The sequence below is a fragment of the Plasmodium malariae genome (genome assembly GCF_900090045.1).
Source record: "Plasmodium malariae genome assembly, chromosome: 8".
Taxonomy (NCBI): domain Eukaryota; phylum Apicomplexa; class Aconoidasida; order Haemosporida; family Plasmodiidae; genus Plasmodium; species Plasmodium malariae.
The window spans coordinates 212,175-232,351 of record NC_041782.1 but is presented as its reverse complement, the minus strand read 5'-3'; the positions used below and the strand labels follow the sequence as shown (position 1 = coordinate 232,351).

At 19.1% G+C, this 20,177-nt stretch overlaps 3 protein-coding genes across 3 annotated transcripts; all 3 read left to right on the top strand.

The window, feature by feature from the left end:
- Positions 1-261: 261 nt before the first annotated feature.
- On the top strand, positions 262-1,248 carry PmUG01_08014500 (fam-l protein; the record flags this gene model as incomplete). The annotated part of the gene is made up of 2 exons (XM_029004309.1): positions 262-348; positions 475-1,248. 2 exons carry the CDS (start codon positions 262-264, stop codon positions 1,246-1,248), a joined length of 861 nt encoding a protein of 286 aa, XP_028861011.1.
- Positions 1,249-11,417: 10,169 nt separating this feature from the next.
- PmUG01_08014400 (fam-l protein) lies at positions 11,418-12,396 on the top strand (the record flags this gene model as incomplete). The annotated part of the gene is made up of 2 exons (XM_029004308.1): positions 11,418-11,504; positions 11,632-12,396. The coding sequence occupies 2 exons, from the start codon at positions 11,418-11,420 to the stop codon at positions 12,394-12,396; spliced, it is 852 nt and encodes a 283-aa protein (XP_028861010.1).
- A 3,501-nt stretch (positions 12,397-15,897) lies between these two features.
- Positions 15,898-16,771, top strand: PmUG01_08014300 (fam-m protein; the record flags this gene model as incomplete). Its single annotated transcript, XM_029004307.1, has 2 exons — positions 15,898-15,984; positions 16,112-16,771. 2 exons carry the CDS (start codon positions 15,898-15,900, stop codon positions 16,769-16,771), a joined length of 747 nt encoding a protein of 248 aa, XP_028861009.1.
- Positions 16,772-20,177: the final 3,406 nt, after the last annotated feature.

The following is a 20,177-nucleotide window of genomic DNA, read 5'->3' as shown; positions in this document are numbered from 1 at the left end:
TTAGATTTTTCATTTTGATAAAAAATTACATTTTAGTGAAAATATAATATAAAATACTTTAATGTTTTTTTAATGTTCTATTTCTTTGTCTATATTGTACAATATATTACAGTTACATACGTACTATTTTTTGCGGAAAAAAAAAAAAAGAATAAAGAAAATTTAAATTAATAAATAATTATACTATCCTGTAGCATTAAAAAAATATTATATTATTGTTAACGTTTTATTTAATATATTTCAATATTAAATATCTATATAATGGATGAAAGGATGAAATTATTGTTTTTAATTAATCTTGCGATGTTTATTTTTTTATCTTGGAGAGGAAACTTCACAAGTGAACTGGTATTATAATAATATTTAAGAATATTTACATTATTCAAATTGTTATTGTTTTAATTTTATTCGTAATTTTTTTTGGCAAGAAATTTTTTATTCCTTAAATTACTAATATTTGCTTTGTTATTTTAGAGTACCTTTAAAAAATATTTAGATGAAAATTACAAAGGTTTTAAAAAATTAGATACAAGAATTTATCGATTACTATCAAAATATAGGAAGAACATAAATTCATGTGTTTTAGGGTTAAGAGAAGTGATACCATATAATGTAGAGAACGAAAAAATAAATATATGTAATAATGTGAAGAGAGACAGACCAAAAAAGAGTAAATCAAATGGATGTTCTTTAAAAAATGAAGAAATTCATAAACTAGATAAAAAAAGTAAATCTTGTATTTTTGAAACAAAAAAATATTCCCGTCTGGAAAAAAAAATATTCAAAGAACTTGATTATGAGAATTTTCTTAAAAGTAATAGGACAATTAGTGATAAATTATATAAGAGAATAGTACTTAAAAAATACGGACTACGACTACGCCTACCTTTATTACTCTTTTTCTTATTATTATTATCACTAATATTAGACTATTATGGTGGTATAGGACTTTTAGGAGGATTGCGTGAGGTATTGAATGCCTTCGCCCAAGGTTTTTGGAGAACGTTAGGACCAAAATTGAGTATACTTTTAGGGAAGGATTGGTCTGAAACATTAAAACCGTTTTTCGAAGTGCCAGTATGGAAGAGCGATAGTTTGGGAACGAAAATCCGTGTATCGTGCACTTTATTTGGTTTTCTAATATATTTCATACCTTTTATTATATTAGGTGTCACACTTATAACATGGGTTATATACTATCATAAAAAAGTTAAAAAATTTGAAAAAATTAAGTTAAGGAAGAAATAAAACGCATAGAAAGAATTATGTTTCTTCTTGTAATTAAGTCATAAATATAAGATAACATACGAGATATCTATAGTTATGAGCTTATTAAATACATTCATAATTGCTTAAATATTTTAAATACACCTAACCCCACACGAACTCCTTAATGGACAAGTATAGATTATGTTCTTAGATTTTCAGTGAATTTGAACGTTTTAATATTTTCTCATGAGTATTATAAAATATATTCCAAATTTAGCTAAATATCTTTGTCATAATATACATATATATTTTATATTTAATTATATTTTTATAGAAAAACTATATGTGTGAAATAAAATTAATATATAACATAAAATTTAATATATTTTTATTAAGTACTTGTGTTCATTTATGTTTTAGTTAAAAATTGTTTATTTCTACTTTATATATTGTTCTAGTCTAAAATAGTTATTCTTTCATGTTATTAGGAATATGTATTATTTACTTTAAATTAGTAATACATATGTAATGTTTTGAATTTAGTGAAAGAAGGTGAATGTATTTAGATTTATGGATTTTTATAGGTACTTTTACTAAAAAACTTAAATTTCATTCTATAAAATATGTTTTGTGAGAAACATCTTATAAAATATTTTTATTGTAAAAGCAAATTAAATTCATTTTTAGCTTATTTTGTTTTTCATAAATTTAAAGTTAGAGATATACAATAAAAGAATATCGTTATTAAGTATAGATTATTTACATTTATTTACCAGGTTATCGCTTCTTTATAATTACTATTAAAAGGAAAACTTAAAATTATTTATAAATGTACTTAATGGTGGTGTTAATCAAATTCTGTGCAAACTAATTAAATATATATTTTATTTAAAATTTATAAATAAATTAAAAATATATATATATTTATATTTTTTACATTATTAAGATATTATATTGATAAATTAAATATAATAATAAATTAATAGATAATATATGTAAATTCATTTTTTTTTTAATTATTATAGTAAAATTTTAATATGTATATATATTTGTAAAAGGATATATTAGAATTATTAGTACAAAAGAGTATAAGTTTTTTCTACAAGCATACAATATTCTGCAAGTATATATATATATATCTTATTTTCCATATATACATTTTTATTTAATAAAGGGTTAATATGTTATTAAAAACACACATAATTTACTTTATATAGAGATAATAATCCAATTATATTTATAACACTCATTTTTTAGATAAAACTAGAAAAAATATTTTATTTTATTTTTGAGATAATTCTTACTTATAAAATATTATATTTTTAGTTAAGTTCTAATTTTTCTACTTCAAAATTATTTTTTTCTTCAACAAGAAATTAATTAAATAAAGGTAATATATATATTTAACATAAAAATGTAATCGTAGTAGTTCTCATTATTAGATTAAATTTATTAAATTTTGTTCTTTATGGGTTCAAATGAAAATTATAATATAATATTTATACATGTTTCAGTTATCACATTTACATGCTATTACATAGGATTCTCTAGACAATGAAATTACGCGTGCATATTTTTTTCTTTGCAAAAAAGCATTATACATGCAAAGAATATAGAATATATATAGATAACTGTAAACGAAGATTGTGCAATGTTGCTGACAAGAATTTTAATAAAAAAATATTTATATTTACTTTTTTTTATAATATTATTATTACTGTATTTTATTAAATCATTATCTTCTGTGTAAATAATATATATAAATATGTAAAATTATTATGTTAGCGGAATATATATTTTTTTTCTTTTTTTTTTGCATATATAATATTAATTATGCCATATTTTTCAAAAAGAATTTTATTAAAATTTTCATATCCTGTATTTATCAATTACCCGTTAAAAATTAATAATAAGATATGAATATATTATATGGAAAAAAATGAAAACAAAAAGTTAAATTAAAGAAAGAACATTACTATAAGGTAGAAAAGAGAGATATTTAACAAAAGGATTATTTAATATAAGGAATAAAATTTATTTTTAGCAGAAAAAATATATGGTAAATAGAAAAATAGTAACAAAAAGCTTTCATAAAATAATAAGATTTATTTCACAAGTATTTAATCATATTCTTTAATACTATTAGTTTTTCATTTATTTGTGTTTTTATAATATGCATGATGTTAAAAACATAACTCAGAATTCTTCTTTACTTAATAAATACTCATGTAAATAATAAAATATTTTGTGTATGTACAGCTTTAAAAATGAAGTTCACGTAAATAATTAACCTTAAAAAGAAAAAAGAAAAAAGAAAAAAATTTTTTTAATCCTCATATTATCTAGCTTTTAATTTTTTTATGTTACTATTAAAAATTAAAATATATATATAGACCATTTTATATATATTAATTTTTTTGAATGTATTCAATTATATACGTGTGTACTAAAAACGTTCTTTACTCAATTTTTTTGTTCTCTCTTTTCTCCTACTTTCCTTTATTTTTTTTTTTTCCTTTTAAATTAATACATGTGAATTAAAATTATGAAAAGAAAAATTATTAAATTTTTAAAAATAAGGTTGTGGAGAATTTGCATTTTTCCACATAGAAGGCATTGCTAAATAAAGAAAATAACTTTGATTTTCTATAACTATATTTTCGTTATATGTAATTATAGTTTATGTGCTTAGTGTACTACTCTTCATTGTATACTTATGCATTAATGGAATATAAGTACAGCAATTTTAATAAAAAATATGATAATTGCTAGAATTAACATTATGCAGATGTAAAAACTCTCAATGTGCATGTCACAAACATTACTCTTTCTTATTTTTAACACATATTTTGCTTTACTAGGACAGTCTTATCATCCTAAACGAATGTTAAAATGAAAAAAAGGAAAATGAAGAGAATTCATAGGAAGTCTTAAAGATACATGATGATGTAGCACCAAAACAAATTAAAACAAGTAAAATAAAATGATGAAAGAAAAAATTAAAATTATTTAAGAATAATACTAAATATATAAGAATAATGAAAATTTAAAGGTATTTTTCCCTATCGTTTTTTTATATGATAAATTTGGATTACAAAGATGTTTTTCTAGAAATCGAAGCTCTTTATACATATAAAATATTAATGAGAAAGAGGGGAAACGGAAAGGAAGTGAAACTCTTTACGTAATTTTAATAATTTATTATTACTTTTCTTAATTTATATGAAAAGTGTAAAATATGCACAAATAAGCATGTGATTATGTACTTTCTTGAGAATTAGGTATACAAGTATTGAGAATAATTATTATAAAAGAATTTGCATGTGTCCTTTGTACTGATATAGTGTGCAGATGAACCTGCATATATATATGTGTATATGTACATCTGCATGTAAACATGAATATATGTAATTGCGCATATAAACTTGTGCACATGAACATTTATATATGTATATGCGTATAGATGCATGTACAAGAGTAGATATGTAGACTTGCATAACATAATGTATCGATTTACATATTCGGATACATGTTCATTCCTATATTTCAAAAAACTCATCTTTGTTTTTAAACTTAAAAAAATAAGTTAAATTATTTGAATATATTATTATTAGGGTTGAAGTAAGCATATTTTCTTATGTATACAGGGGGTACATGATAATAATAATAACAAATAAAACAAATAATATGTATTATTTATAGCTTTATTTGTGTATTTCATCAAATGAATTCATTACAGCAATTCATTATTATGGCTGAGCTTCATATATATAAATGAAAAAATATTATTAGGTTGTACCAATCATATGCAACGCGAATAAAGGAGTCAATAGAAGAATACTATAACAAAGACCCAAATTCTCATTTAATCCGTTTAAAGCAAAATAAATAGAATAAAGCATTTATCATAGGAATACAATCTCATGTTAATAAATGAAACAATTTGAGGACACAAATGCTTTCAAAATTTATGCGCGTTAATGAGATAGCACTGCTCATGATTAAACGTTTATCTATGAATACTATACGCATGCATATATATGTGTTTTTTTGTGCTATCTTCCCTTATATGTTTTAGATAATTTAAATTGAAACGTTATAAATGGGAAAAGTTGTGCATCTATATATATATATATAAAATTTTGCATATTAGAAATTTATTTACATGACATTACTAACATTAACAACTTTTGTTCATGCGTTATAGATGTGAACAATTTATAATAAGTTTATGTACATAAAATAGAATGGAGCGCACGATAAAATTCAGGTAAATAACAAGAGATGATAATAACACTGTATGATGTTCTTTGAAACATTTAGATCTTATACGGATGCTAATAAAGAAAGACGATAAAAAAAAATATATATGTCACATGAAAAGTGAGCTCTTAAAATTAATTTTTCAGAAAAGAAATTCGTTTAAATATATGCCATTTTATATTACATCAACATTTTTTACGTATCTTTGATTACATCTATTAAAGATCTTTATGTAGATATTAATTAATGCATTTATCCTAAGCATGGAGGAAGCAAAAAAAAAAAAAAAAAGAATATAACAAATACAGAAAAATGAGTAGTAAATGTATAAGGGAAAAACCCAAAAGTAATTAGTTCATCTTAGAATGATAGAAAAAATTTCATATATGTAAATAAGTGTACATATACGTAAACTGTACTTATATATTAATTCATATGTTAACAATTTTCACCATGTTAAACAAGCATCTAACGATGTATAAACAAATTATAATGAATAATATACGAAAGGAAATTACGTATGAAAGTTTGTACATAATGAATTAATTTATATGAAACGTAGAAAAAGGAAACAATTATACTGTAATTTTTTATTTTTATTTAAGTACATTAGATATATGTATATCCGTATATTTGTAATATAAAACCGTTAAACATGTATATAAAAAATACATTAATTAGAAAATATAAATTCCATTAAGTTTATAGAGTAGAATAAAACAAATGTAATTAAAACATGTAATGATACGCACTTTAGCGATTATTTTAACTTATGTATGTTTGTGTGGAAATAATCCTATGGATATCATTGAAGTAATAGTATTGCAGAAAAGATTTAGTTGTTCTATAATCAGGAGGACTGTAAAAATATTGCTTAATGAAACAATAGCAAAATAATAAGTTCACTGAATATATGTATAGCACGCATTAATTAATTTTTAAACAAAGTATAAAAATAAAAAAAGTAATAAGCTTTATTATTTTAATATTAATAACATGTTATATTAAAAGAAACCTAATACATTATAACAACAGTTATATTTATTCTAAATAATTCTTATAGTTGACATTATATCTATAATAATTTAAAAAATATTGTAGTATTTATGTGAATATATATGAATTAATAGATAGATATATATGAAATAAATATATGTATTTATGAATGCTATATAATGATACTGCAAGTTCTCCCATAGGACCTAATTAAATGTTTTAATAAAAATGAAAATTATTTTTAGTTTATTTTTTAATTTACATAATATATGTAATTAATTAATTTAAGTTGACGTTAATATTTTTAATAGTTCTAACATGCATATAATAATTTAGAAAAAAAAAAACATTCTACTAAAAACCACCGACGTATTAGTTACATGAATATTTAGAAACTAATTATAAAAATGAAGTTTATAAATTTATGTAATTTTTATCATTATAGATTATTTATAATAGATAGAAATATTAATTAAGTTGTGCTCCTGTTCTTTTTTATATAAAGATGAATTTATAATTTTTAGAAGAATTAAGTATATACAAATGAAAGAATAATTTAAGTATCCAGAACAAAGAATATTTTATATGCGTTTATATATATATATATATAATTATATAAATATATATACACATGAAAAAATATTATAAAAAAGTGTTTATCTTATTTTTGTAGTAATTTGTAAGGTAATATGCATCATATAACACTTTAAAATTTTAAAGGCTATATATATTTTTTTTTAATTAATTATATTTTAGATAAGCATATTTCTTACATGTATTAGTATCAATTTTTTATTATAGAGTTAATATATTATATTTTCATATTAATTTTTATTAACTATGTTCAACAGAAAGTTGTAATATAAATATTTCTATTTTTTTTTTTTTTGGTATATAAATAATATATTTAATCATTTTATTAAGATGTATAAAAGCTGTGAATTAAAACATGATTTTGGTATTATTTACTTATAAATCAATAACAAATATACACAGTTATATCCTAAATAGAAACGTTAAAAAGAAAAATAATGCATTAATGAATTTTCTAATATTTTTTGGATGTTACGTTATATATAATCATACTGTATTTCCTAAAGATATTATATTTTTGCTGTAATTTTCTTTTTAATTGAATAATTATTAAAAGTATTTTTACTATTACATATACTTTTATATTTTTTTCCTTTTTTTAATATCATAATTTCTTTAAAACTTGCAAATTTATATTTTAAACAATCAAAAGAAAAAAATATATAAGATATAAATTACTCAATTCTTAAATCAAAATTATTTTTTTTATTCATATTACACGTAATGAATTATATTAACTTATATGAAGTATTGCATACTAAAAAATGTAATGGAAATATATAAGAGAGTTAAATTCTATAGTACATTTTAAAATATAAATATTTTGTACATAAAATAATTCCTGGAATGTATTTTTCAAATTATTCTTAAATAGAAGTTATACATGTCGTAGGTATGCGGCATATGTAACATTTATATTTTGTGTTATAAAAAAAAATGTCTTTTTTAGTTTTTCTTTTTTTTTTCATCATGTAAATAATATAATATGCTATACAATTATTTATGTTTTTCTATTATAAAATAGTATTTAAAAGTTTAGCATGTACAAATAACTAAGCTTATTATTAGGGAACTGACAAAAAATCAATAACTATATTAGTCATATATATTTATGTACCTGTTCTCATCACATATATATTGTTTTTATTCTGATTATCAAATAAAATTTTTATAAAAAAGAAAAATGTATTTTGTTTTATTATTTTTCTTAAAAGAATTCATATCTAAAATTTAGAATTGTTCTGTTATATACTACTATATATATGTATATATTGAGGGTTTATTGAAATAATTTGTATTAAAATAAATTCTTTTGATTTTGCGTTGTTGATAAATAACTTTATTAAAATTATTTACAAAATTACTGTTAAAAGTATCTTTTATTTTTTATAATTTATATTTTTATTTTATTTATACTAATTAATACTTTTTTGAAGAATAAATTAGCACTGCAAATAATAATACCCTTATGTTACTAGCTTGTGAATAAACAATAACTTTTTTAGTTACTTTCATATATATTATAAAATTCATTAATTCTAGTACAAATGAAAAAATTAATTCTTTTATATTAGTTAAAGCATTTATATTTGTCCTTTTTTATAGATATGCACTTAATTCACTGATACGTTGAAATAAAATAGTAGAAAATTTGCCTTATATTTTTTGCTGCTTCATCCTATATAAATATGTGAATGTACTTATGTGGAAATTTCTAATGAGTAAGTATACTTAATATATATTTAAATAATAAAAATATTTTTTATTCATTGTAATGGACCTTTAATGAATCTATAGTTAGTTGACATTGTGAGGATGGGATATTAGACGCAAGATTCGTTATACTGTTGTCATAAAAAATAAGGAAACATATAATATAGGATTAATGATATATTATTTGAAAATGGACATGATACTTAAGACAGTGAGGATTACAATATTGAATATACGATGGAAATTTTAAGTCTAAAGATAAATATAATTCAAGAACTGTAATCAAAAAATTGATTAGGAAATGGACATATGTGATATATAAAACATTTTATGTGATAAGTATATTTTTTTTTTTTTTAAAAAAACTGTTCTATATGAATCTCAATTATATGGATGCGTAAAATTAATGTACTGATACTTCCTAAAAAGAATTCTAAGGTATTACATATTTACGAGCGCTACTTCAGCAATTAGTCAGTAGGAATACTTCCTTTAAGAGTATTTACATTACTTTTTTTACTTCTTATTACATTAGGAAATTTACTATAATATATGTAATGAATACTAAGACTATTATTAAATTCTGAAATGGGAAATGCAACTTCATTATGGTATGTTATTTAATTATGTATTTTATTTTTTATTTATATAGTTATAAAAATCTCAAAATAAGCCAAAGTAATAGAAGAAAATAATCTCAAAATCCAGTTATAATTAATATTGTGTATTCGTATACAATTTTTTCATTTATTTAAGAAACATTTGCAGTATACTTAATGAAGCTATGCTTAAAAATATTGTTCTCTATTAAAAATGTTTCCTTATGCAGAATATGTATTATACAAAGATATGTTGATATTTTAAAGGAAAAATCATATACTAAATATTTTTAACAGTTACTATGTTCTATATTTTATTTAGTATTGTAATTTATTTTAAAATAATTTAGTTTTTTGATATTACATATATATATAATATATTCTTCATGATTCAAATAAATGTGATATTAGAATTGCTATATATTCACTAAAAAGTATGTGCTTTCTACACAAATATTATACTCGTAAATGTTTCTCATAGATTTTTAAAATAAAAAATGATTGTTTAATTTAATATATAAAATCACAATTGGTATAACTTTACTAATCTAATGAGATAATTTATATTTTTAACAATTATTATTTTTTTCAATGACTACATGTGATAATATAAATGATTCCTTTTAAAAGTTAATTATATATTACTTCTAATATTTACGTTGTTCTCCATTTAATAAAAACAAAAGCGTTTATTTTTTTGATGTTATATATATTTTTTATTTAAAAGTAATCATAACAATTTTAGTTTTTAAAAAAATTATTATGAAACATGAGTTTTTAATAGATTATTTGAAGAATACTTTGATAGATTTTTAGATTTATATTTTATAGCACAAATATGAAATTATAAGTAAAATATAATGATATTCTCCTTTAAAAATTGAATTATTAATAGAGTATTAGCAATATTAGAATTCTTAAATCTTTATAATTATATTAGTAGCTTAAATAAAATTTCAAAATTTATATTTTATCTTATGTAATTGTTAGATTTAATTCTTTTTTATAAAAATTGCTTAAATATATACTATAAATATAATGATAACAAAAAATTATATTCATTTTTACCATTCATATAATTAAAAAACTACGTTCTTTTAATACGATTACTTATGTGTTCGTGCAGATGATATATTTATACATTATATGTTATTATTTGTTTATTATACTTTTTCTAAATAAATATATTAACTTAAAAAGAACAAATACGTACATAAAACTACGAACGTTTCATTTAACAAATAATAATTTAATTTTTATCCAATTAAGAGCTATATCCACCAAAAATAATTTGGGGTGTATGAAAAATCAGTCTTTATATATCTTCGAAATTTATTCTTTTACGGCATATGAGGTGATTCGCTGTAAATTTGATTTCTTACTTGTATTAAGGACCAAAATATTACTCATATGTTTATCTAGTTACCAGTTTAAAATCTACAAATATAATTCAAAGTTATAAAACTGTAGTTTTCTTTATAATTATCTTTATTTTATTGTTATAATAATTAAAATTTTTTTACAAATAATTATTTTTTCTAGAATATAATTTTAAAAAATTTAGAACTATTAATAGGAAAATATCACTGAAATCGATAATACTTCTACTAGGAGTTAGAACAATGTATTATCTACATTCTCTACTATATATATTCTATATATTCACCATATTCAAAATATTATGAAATCATATATCTGCTTTTTTATTTTATTTTGAAAAGAATTAATACAAAAATTATATACTATTTTAAATAAATTATGTATGTTGAATATTTATTAGTGAACTCAGTTTATATTTTTTTATTAAATCTATTTTTTATAAATATTATTGTGATAAAATCTTTAGAGTTTATGTTTGAAATTATTTTTTTCTATCTCTGTAGAAAAAGAAATTATAGTTACATATTTTTAATTTAATTTTAAGAAAAAATAATAAAAAACTAATTAAATAAATGATAATAGCGTTTTGTATAATTAAAGGAATATTATATTATTTTTAATTATATCCTTGATCAGTATATTACCATATTAACGATTTACATTATGGAACGAAAAATTAAGACACTGTTATTTATTAAAATTTCTGCTTTTGCGTTTTTAAGTTGGATATGTCATTTTTACATTTATATGGTTATGATAGTTTTATTTAAATATGTATATATTATTTATATTTTTCGAGTTTTATTTTTTTCAAGATTTTATCTTAGTGTGAATTTATTCATTTGATTAAATAATAAATTTTTTTTTGCTTTTTCAGAGTAAGCAAAACAAATATTTGGTTGAGTGCTACAATCATCAAAGAAAAATATACGCAAGAAACTATCGTTTAATGGCGATATATAAGCAGGATAAGGATTCAATTATTGTATGTTTAGAGGAAAAAATTCCAAATAGAGTAAACGATAAAAAAAATATATCTAATAGTGAAAAATTGATCTCAAGAGAAAAGAAACCGTCAAATGGAAGTTTCCCAATAAATGTAAGAGGCCATAAAAAAAATACGAAAAATAAATCTTGTATATTTGAAACTAAACAATATTCTAATATGGAAAAAAGAATATTCAAAGAACTTGATTATGTAGATTTTCTTAAAAACAACAGAACAATAAGTGATAATGCTTATAAAAAAATAATATATAAAAAATTCGGATTGCGATTTGCTTTACCTATATTTCTATTATTGGTCTTATCAATATCATTCGTGTTAGATCATTTCTGTGAATGCGGGATGTTAGAGGGTTTGCTCAGATTAATAAACAATTACTCAGGACAAGGATGGATGAAAGATTTATCTCTAAAGTTGTGGCATTCCTCTTTTAGATGGTTATTTGTAGGTCAAAAGGCGTTTACGAAAACAGGTAATAAGATCATTATATATGGAAATATTGTTGCAGGGAGTTTTTGTGGATTTTTTATATATTTTGTGCCTTTTATTATATTAGGTATCATACTTATTTTAAGGGTTGTTTATTACCATAAGAAGGTTAAAAAATATGAAAAAATTAAGTTTGCGAAAAGATAAAATGAATTATAAAAAATATTTTTCTTTCTGCAATGAAAACTTCAATATGAGCTAATATGTACATTATCTTGAATGGCACATGTGATATGTATGTTCACAATTGCATATATCTTATAAAAGGTTGTACATGTAAATGGTCTCATTAATACACATTAGTAAAAAGAATTTCTCTTATTTTTCTGTTAATATTAATGTTTTAATGTTTTTCAATTTGTATTTATTGCTTAATCTTAAATGATTATTTTTGACTTAAGGTATACGCTTGTGTATTTCCATATATTCCTATGGAAAATATGTGCTTCTTTGTTGTAATTAATTAATATTAGGACAATTTATTTATTATGTTATATGTTTTGTGTAAATTTATATTTTAACTATAAATAATAATTCTTCATATTATTCTATCTTTTACTAGTCTAAAATGAATATTTGTTTACTTATTTTGGAAAACGTTTGATAAGAATTAAATTAAAAATATATGTATCTTGTTCTATTTTAAGTGACATGGAACAAATAAATATATATATTTCATAAAAGCAAACATAAAAATTATTATATAAAATACGTTTTTTGAGATATATATTATAAAGCAATTTTATTGTAAAGCGCTTTTGAAAGTATTTATAATTTTTTTTTGCATGATATAAAAAATAAAATAAAAATATATAATAAAATATATTTATTAAATTTAGGGTACTTATAATAGTTCAATATTTTAACAATTCTAAATATTTACAATTAAATGGATAGTTACTCTGTTTTATAATTTTAGTATTTTTTTGAACTGTGGTGTTAATTCAGTATGGGAAAAATTAATTATATATACGCTATATAGAATACATATAAATAAATATACTATATATATTTTTAATTTTTTATATTATTAAAAAATTAAATTAATGCGTTAAAGGTAATGAATTCTTAATGTATAATATGTATAAATACTGCTTCTTTCATAATGGTAAAATATTAAGTATATTTTAATATAAGTAAAAATATAAATTATCTTTAAAGGTAATAAAAAAAAAATATAATTTATCTACATTTATATAGTAACATGAAATTATTTTTATTTTGTGTACTTCCCAATTTTATATTTATATTAATATGTTATGTAAATAGTTAATATTATTTTGAAGATGTATAAAAATGTATGTAGTTTATATTGAAAATTGCTAATTAATTTATATTAATAATATTTCTTTTTTAAATGAAATGAAATTAAAAAAAAAAATTATATATCTATAAACAATTCATAAATATATTACTTTGTTCTTTTTGATGACTTGGGTTTCAATTATATCTATTAAAAATATTTCTGCATTTTTTTGTATAAATTTTTTGTGTAATAATTTAATATTAAGTGTATGGAGGAATTTATAAGTGTTAAAATATAAAAAAATACAGTAAAATTTCCGTTATAAATGTAAAAGTATGCTAATTAATTTTATACTATAACAATGAAGGAAATAAATTGAATTATTCTAAATTCCTATATAATAGAAAACATTATCAAGTAAAAATACAATATATTAGTATAAATAACATATTTATAATATAGGTTTGCAGAAAATAATTCTGTATCTATAGATAAATGTAATAATGTTACGACGTTAATAAGAATATATATATAAGATAATAATTCACCTATGTTATACATATTAAGGAAGTAAAAAAATAAATATTTTTTAAGAAAATTTATATATTTCTTTACTATTTCTTAATTTAGGAAAAATTGGAATATTTAAAGAAAAAGGTTAAAAATATATTTTTAAATCATAAATTTAATTAAAACAGAAAATAACTATTTATAATTGATTGTTATGAGAGTGTATATGTTGAAGCGTTCTAGTTTTTACTAATTAATTTTATATTATATATATGTATTATTTTACATTTTAAAACTTTGGTGCCTTATATTTAATATAAAAGTATTAGCTATAAGAATAAACATTAAACGAGAAATCATTGTAGTAGATGTTGGTACATAAACAGGAGTTTTAATAAATGTCGTGACAAGTGTATAAATAATGAAAAACTATAAAAATACTATACTAATATTATTTGTAATGTTTTCAATTTTTTTTATTATTTAATTATTTACTTGGATAAATAATATTTATTGAAGAGAACAATAACAAAATGATGTATTTCAGGTGATTAAAATAATTCTCCGCTTTTGCCAGGTTTTCGTAATTATCATTGTTCAGGTTACAATTCATAAGGAATATAAATATTTAGTTATAATATAATTTTACTTCTAAATATATTTTTAGTGCAGTATATATTGTTCATACACATATGTCAATTTATTATACTAAACATTTAAAATTTGTTCATGACTTTATGTATTTCCAAAGGAATAAAAAAAAAATAGTACTATCCCTAAAAAAATAATAATATAAAAACTACTAATTTATACATTTAAGTAATACACAATGTTATTCATTCCTATTTGTCATGTAAATATTATAAATTATATAAATTACATATATTTATAAATTTATCTCAATATAAGTATCATTAAACTAATGTTTATGCAAATAACATTGTTGTAACAATTTTATATTTAAGAATTTTTTTTTTTTTTTTTTACTGTATTACTATTTCGTCTAATTATATTTTTAATTAAAACTAAATTATAAAATTAAGTAGATTAACATAAATTTTTTTAATTTAGGAATAAGTATACATATTAATCTTAATTAAATATTGTAATTTTATAAAATTATGGTACAAAAATAAAAAATTAGTTCGTACTTGCTTTTAAAGTACGTATTTTTTAAAATATTAGGCAGTACATAATATGTTCTTCATTTTAAAAACCTTATATCCAGTAGAATATTAAACTTAAAATGGAACTAATGCATATGTTATAATCAAGGTAATACGATATATGGTTTCTTTCATTTAATGTTATTATTATTATTATTATTATTATTATTATTATATTATAATATTTTATTTAAAAAAACATTTTTTTCTAAAAATTAATGTTTACAAAATTAAAATAATTCATAGGATTACATCCTTTAAATTTGCAATAATTATATTAGTATTCAGAGGGATATATTATATATATTTTCTCTACATTCTGAATAGTGGATAAACTCGATATTTGATAAAAGAAGGCATAACATATTTATTTCTTAGTTTATTCTTAAATTTATTAATAAAATTATTATTTAGTTAGTACTCTACAATAAGTAAATTATATATTTTAAGCATTTGTGAATAAATTTATATCGTTTTGTTTTAATGAAATTTATTTTTTTATTTAAATAATATTAAGATAAAAATAATATAATTTGTTTTTAAAGTCATTTTACGTTGTATACGTGATAAAATCAATTATAGCTATATATAGTTTGTAATGTATTTATGAAAGAATAACAAATATAAATATTTACATAAATATAGAATCTTTTGGTATTAGATACATGTTTCATAATTATCAATGTGCTTCTTTTAGAATACATTTAAATATTAAATATCTATATAATGAATCAAAAAATTATGTTGTTCCTTTTTATAAAGATTTCTACATTTATACTTTTAACATGGATATACGATTTTTACAGTGAGCAGGTATGATAATATAATTTAAAGATATTTGCACTATTTATATTTTTCATGTTTTATTTTTATTAATAATTATTTGTAGTAAAAATTATTTATCGTATAAGCAACAAATATTTATATTTATTTATTTTAGAGTACGTTTAACAAATATATCGATAAAAACTATAACTTTAGTAAAAAATTAGATACAAGAAATTATAGATTACTATCAAAATATAAAGAGGATAAGGATTCAAATAATCTATGGTTAAAAGGAAAGCTTCCCAATAATGAAGTCATTAGACAAAAAATCACATCTAATAATGAGGTAGGAACTAATAGACAAAATAATCAATCACTTAAATGTTTATTAAATAAAGCACAATATTACACAGAAGTTATAGATTATAACAATGGAATGTTTGATGGAAAACATTTCCATTTTCAAAAGAAATGGGTAAAAAAAAAAGATTTTGATACTTTTTTTGAAAAAAAGAAGAGAATTGGTGATATATCTTTAAAAAAAATAAAATTTAGAAGTTATAAATTTGGAATTTCCATAATTATTGTTTTTTTTCTATTGGGAATAGGATTACCGGTATCCAAGGCATTTAGGCTTTCCAATAGTGGTGGCATAGATAATTATATTTTATCTTTTCTTCAAAGTACGTTAGGTTTAGGTAGTAATGAAAATGCTTATATATTATTATTTGCTGTAACGTTCATTATGTTAGCAGTCTTGATTATAATAGCTATTTATAAGATCTTAAGAAATAATGAAAAATATCAAAAAATTACGTTGTTGATGGAGTAAAATGAACAATAAGTAATTTCAACTTTCACATAAGTTAATTATTAGTAGAATGTATTATATGTAATATCTATACTGTTATATACTTTATAGTATTATTTATTATATATATAATTTTATAAATACACATGTGTATAAGGTATAATTTTTGTACGAAGATAAATAAATTAAGTTTTTATCTTTTTTGTAGATTTAAATGTTTTAATGATTTTCATTTTGTACTATAAATTGTTGTTTCAAAATAGATAAATATTATTGCTTAATATATATAGTTGAGTGTTTAAAGTTAATTGTTATTAAATATGTATGTATTGAATCAAAATTAATATATAATATAAAAATTAATGTAATTTAAATTATTCTATATTACAATTTATATTTTAAATGAAAAATACCTATGTTCTATTTTTACCTTGTTCAATTCTAAAATAACTAAAGGTAGACGTGATGAGTAAGTTACTTTGTTGTTATTATGTTGAAAATAAAAATGTTTATTTTTGTATATAATCAAAAGAAGTGAATGTATTATGCTATATTACGTATATTTTACTCAAAAAAAAAGTCATAACTCTTATTATATGAAATAAGTTTTATTATAAATATATTATATAATATATTTATTACTTAAGACTTTTTAACAAACTTCTTTTTTATTTTTTTATTGGTAGAAGTGGAGAATTATAAATATATAATGAAATAATATTATTTTTTAGAATGGATTACTTATATTTGTTTACTAATATATATATTCTAATCAATTATAATTAAATGAAAAGTTATAGTTATTTTTTATTTTATTATTGTGACTAGTTGTAACAATAATAGAATTTTGACATTTTTTACTTAAATATATCTTATATAATAATATACATATATTAATAAATGTACTATGTATTTCTATTATTTTTTTTAATATTTAAAGAATATATTAATAATTTAAATTTATATAAATACCAATATATAATATGTTGAAATTATATCCCTTTTACGTTTTCTGTGCCATATAATTAATATATTATTATATTTAGAGTAATATATTATATTGGAAGTGATAAAGTAAATATTGGCAGAGGTTTATTAAGAATTCATGATAATTCTTAATTCATGTTCTTATATTTAATGTAGAATAGCTCATAATATTATTCTTATAAATACAATTTATTAATACTAAAAATATCTTAAGGTAATATAGTTATGTTTTATCATACTTGACAAATAAATTGTAACAGTTATATTATTTTGATTAAAATGAAATGAAATTCGGGTTAATAAAAAAACAAAAAAACATTAATAATTATCATTTCCCACGAAACAATTCTTAGAATATATATTCATTAATAATTCGTTTTTGTATATCAACACAATAATAATTTTCAAGAACAGAAAAATATAGTAGTAAAGGTGAAAAATATTGAAATTACTTTTTTATATTATAAAAAAATGTATCCTCTCTATATTCCATTAAATTTAACAAAAATTGTCTTATTTGAAATTATGAAAAAAAAAAAAGAAAAGTTATTTTTTCTTATTAGTATATTTATTCATTGAATTGTCTTCACGAATAATTCAGAAGTTAATATAATTGTTAAAATATGTACTTTTTAAAAATTATTCTGCTATGGATATTCGATGATTCTTCTATTATTACAGTACTATTATTAATATAAATAATATAATTATTTTTGCATTTTATAAAATTTTTTTATTTATAATATTATTGTGTCTTTCTTTAATTTTAAAATATGTTTCTTTAAATAAAATAGACATTTTGAAAAAATACAAAATATATTTTGGAATATATTTAAGCATTAATATAATGACATTTGCATCAATTTATAATTGTTTTTATAGGTTTATGTATGATAATATTGTTTTACAATTATTAGTTTTTAATATATATTTAATATACTCGCAATAGTTTTAAGAGATTATAGGTAAACTAAAAAATGTATTGGAAATTCATTTAAAAAATATAAAAGAGAACGCTAATATATATTGTGCTTACAATGTATGCTTTATATTGATTAAATATGTATAAACTCATTATCTTATGTGGTAAAGCATAAAAGTACTTATTGAAAAGTTTCTTTTGTACGTTATGATGCTATACTATAAAAGCACATCTGTTTTTTTAATGGTAATATATTGTCATAATATCTAAATTCAAATGATTCTATTCACGATCCGTGAAACTTGGATTATGTTTATATTATTTAAAGAAAATTATTTTCTAAATAAAATACTATTAATATATAATAATATACCTTTTTTATATATTATAAGGATATAATATTAAGAAAAATGAATATATACATTTTGTCTATGATTTTATTATCCTCTCGTGATAATTATAATAAATAAGAAGAATATATTTTTTTTTATTTTATTTATTAACATTATTCCTGAATTAATTAGTTTATCGAAACAATAAACAAAATGGGGTTGTAATATTATTTGCTTAATAGAAAGAATTAAATAGAAATTTATAATATACGTATTTTTATGGTATATGGTAACAACCAAAAATTATAATATATCAAAATGTGTCTTATACTTTCGCACTAAGAGACTAATATTAATTTATATTATAAATTTAAATATATATATACAGTTATAATAGAAAAATAATATAAAAAAAAATATATTCAATAATCTTATTAACTAAGAAGAAAAATTAAAAAAATTATTGTGTAATTACAAAAATCAAAAAAAAAAAGATGAAAGTCAAAATATATAAATTATCATTAAAGCGTAAATGAAAAGTAAGTCAATATTTTTTATTAACATAACATAATATTAATGAAGTCTTAGGTTTAAATGAAAGGGCAAATATAAAAGATATATAATGTTTTTTAAAATTTCTACAAAATAATTATATTTTTTTTCATTTCCTTTTTGTTTTAAAAAAATGTTGAAGCTTATGAATTTAGTACTTTTTAATTTACATATATATTCATATTTAGCTTTTATTTTTTTGATTTCATAAAAATATTTAAAAATTATTATTTTTGCTTTTTTTTATTTTTGAAAATATTAATTTTTCCCTCAATATTTTTGGAAAATATTACTATTAATTTATATAGAGATATCTTTATTAGCATTTTAATACATATATTGTGTTAGGTATTAATATAACTTTATAATAGTTATTATTACATAAATTAAAATAAGTATATATAATATGAATATTTTTAAGATATCTGTATTAAAAATTTTACATTTCACATCTAATTTTCTTTTTTATGTTATTCATTAATTAATAAACTTTTATTAATGATCCCTTTAGATTTCCTAATGTGTATGAAATATGTTTTATAAGCACCATCCGATTATATATAAATATCGTTCTAATATATTTTTGGTGTGTATTATGAATTTATAGATTGTATTTTGCTACAATTTAATAGGA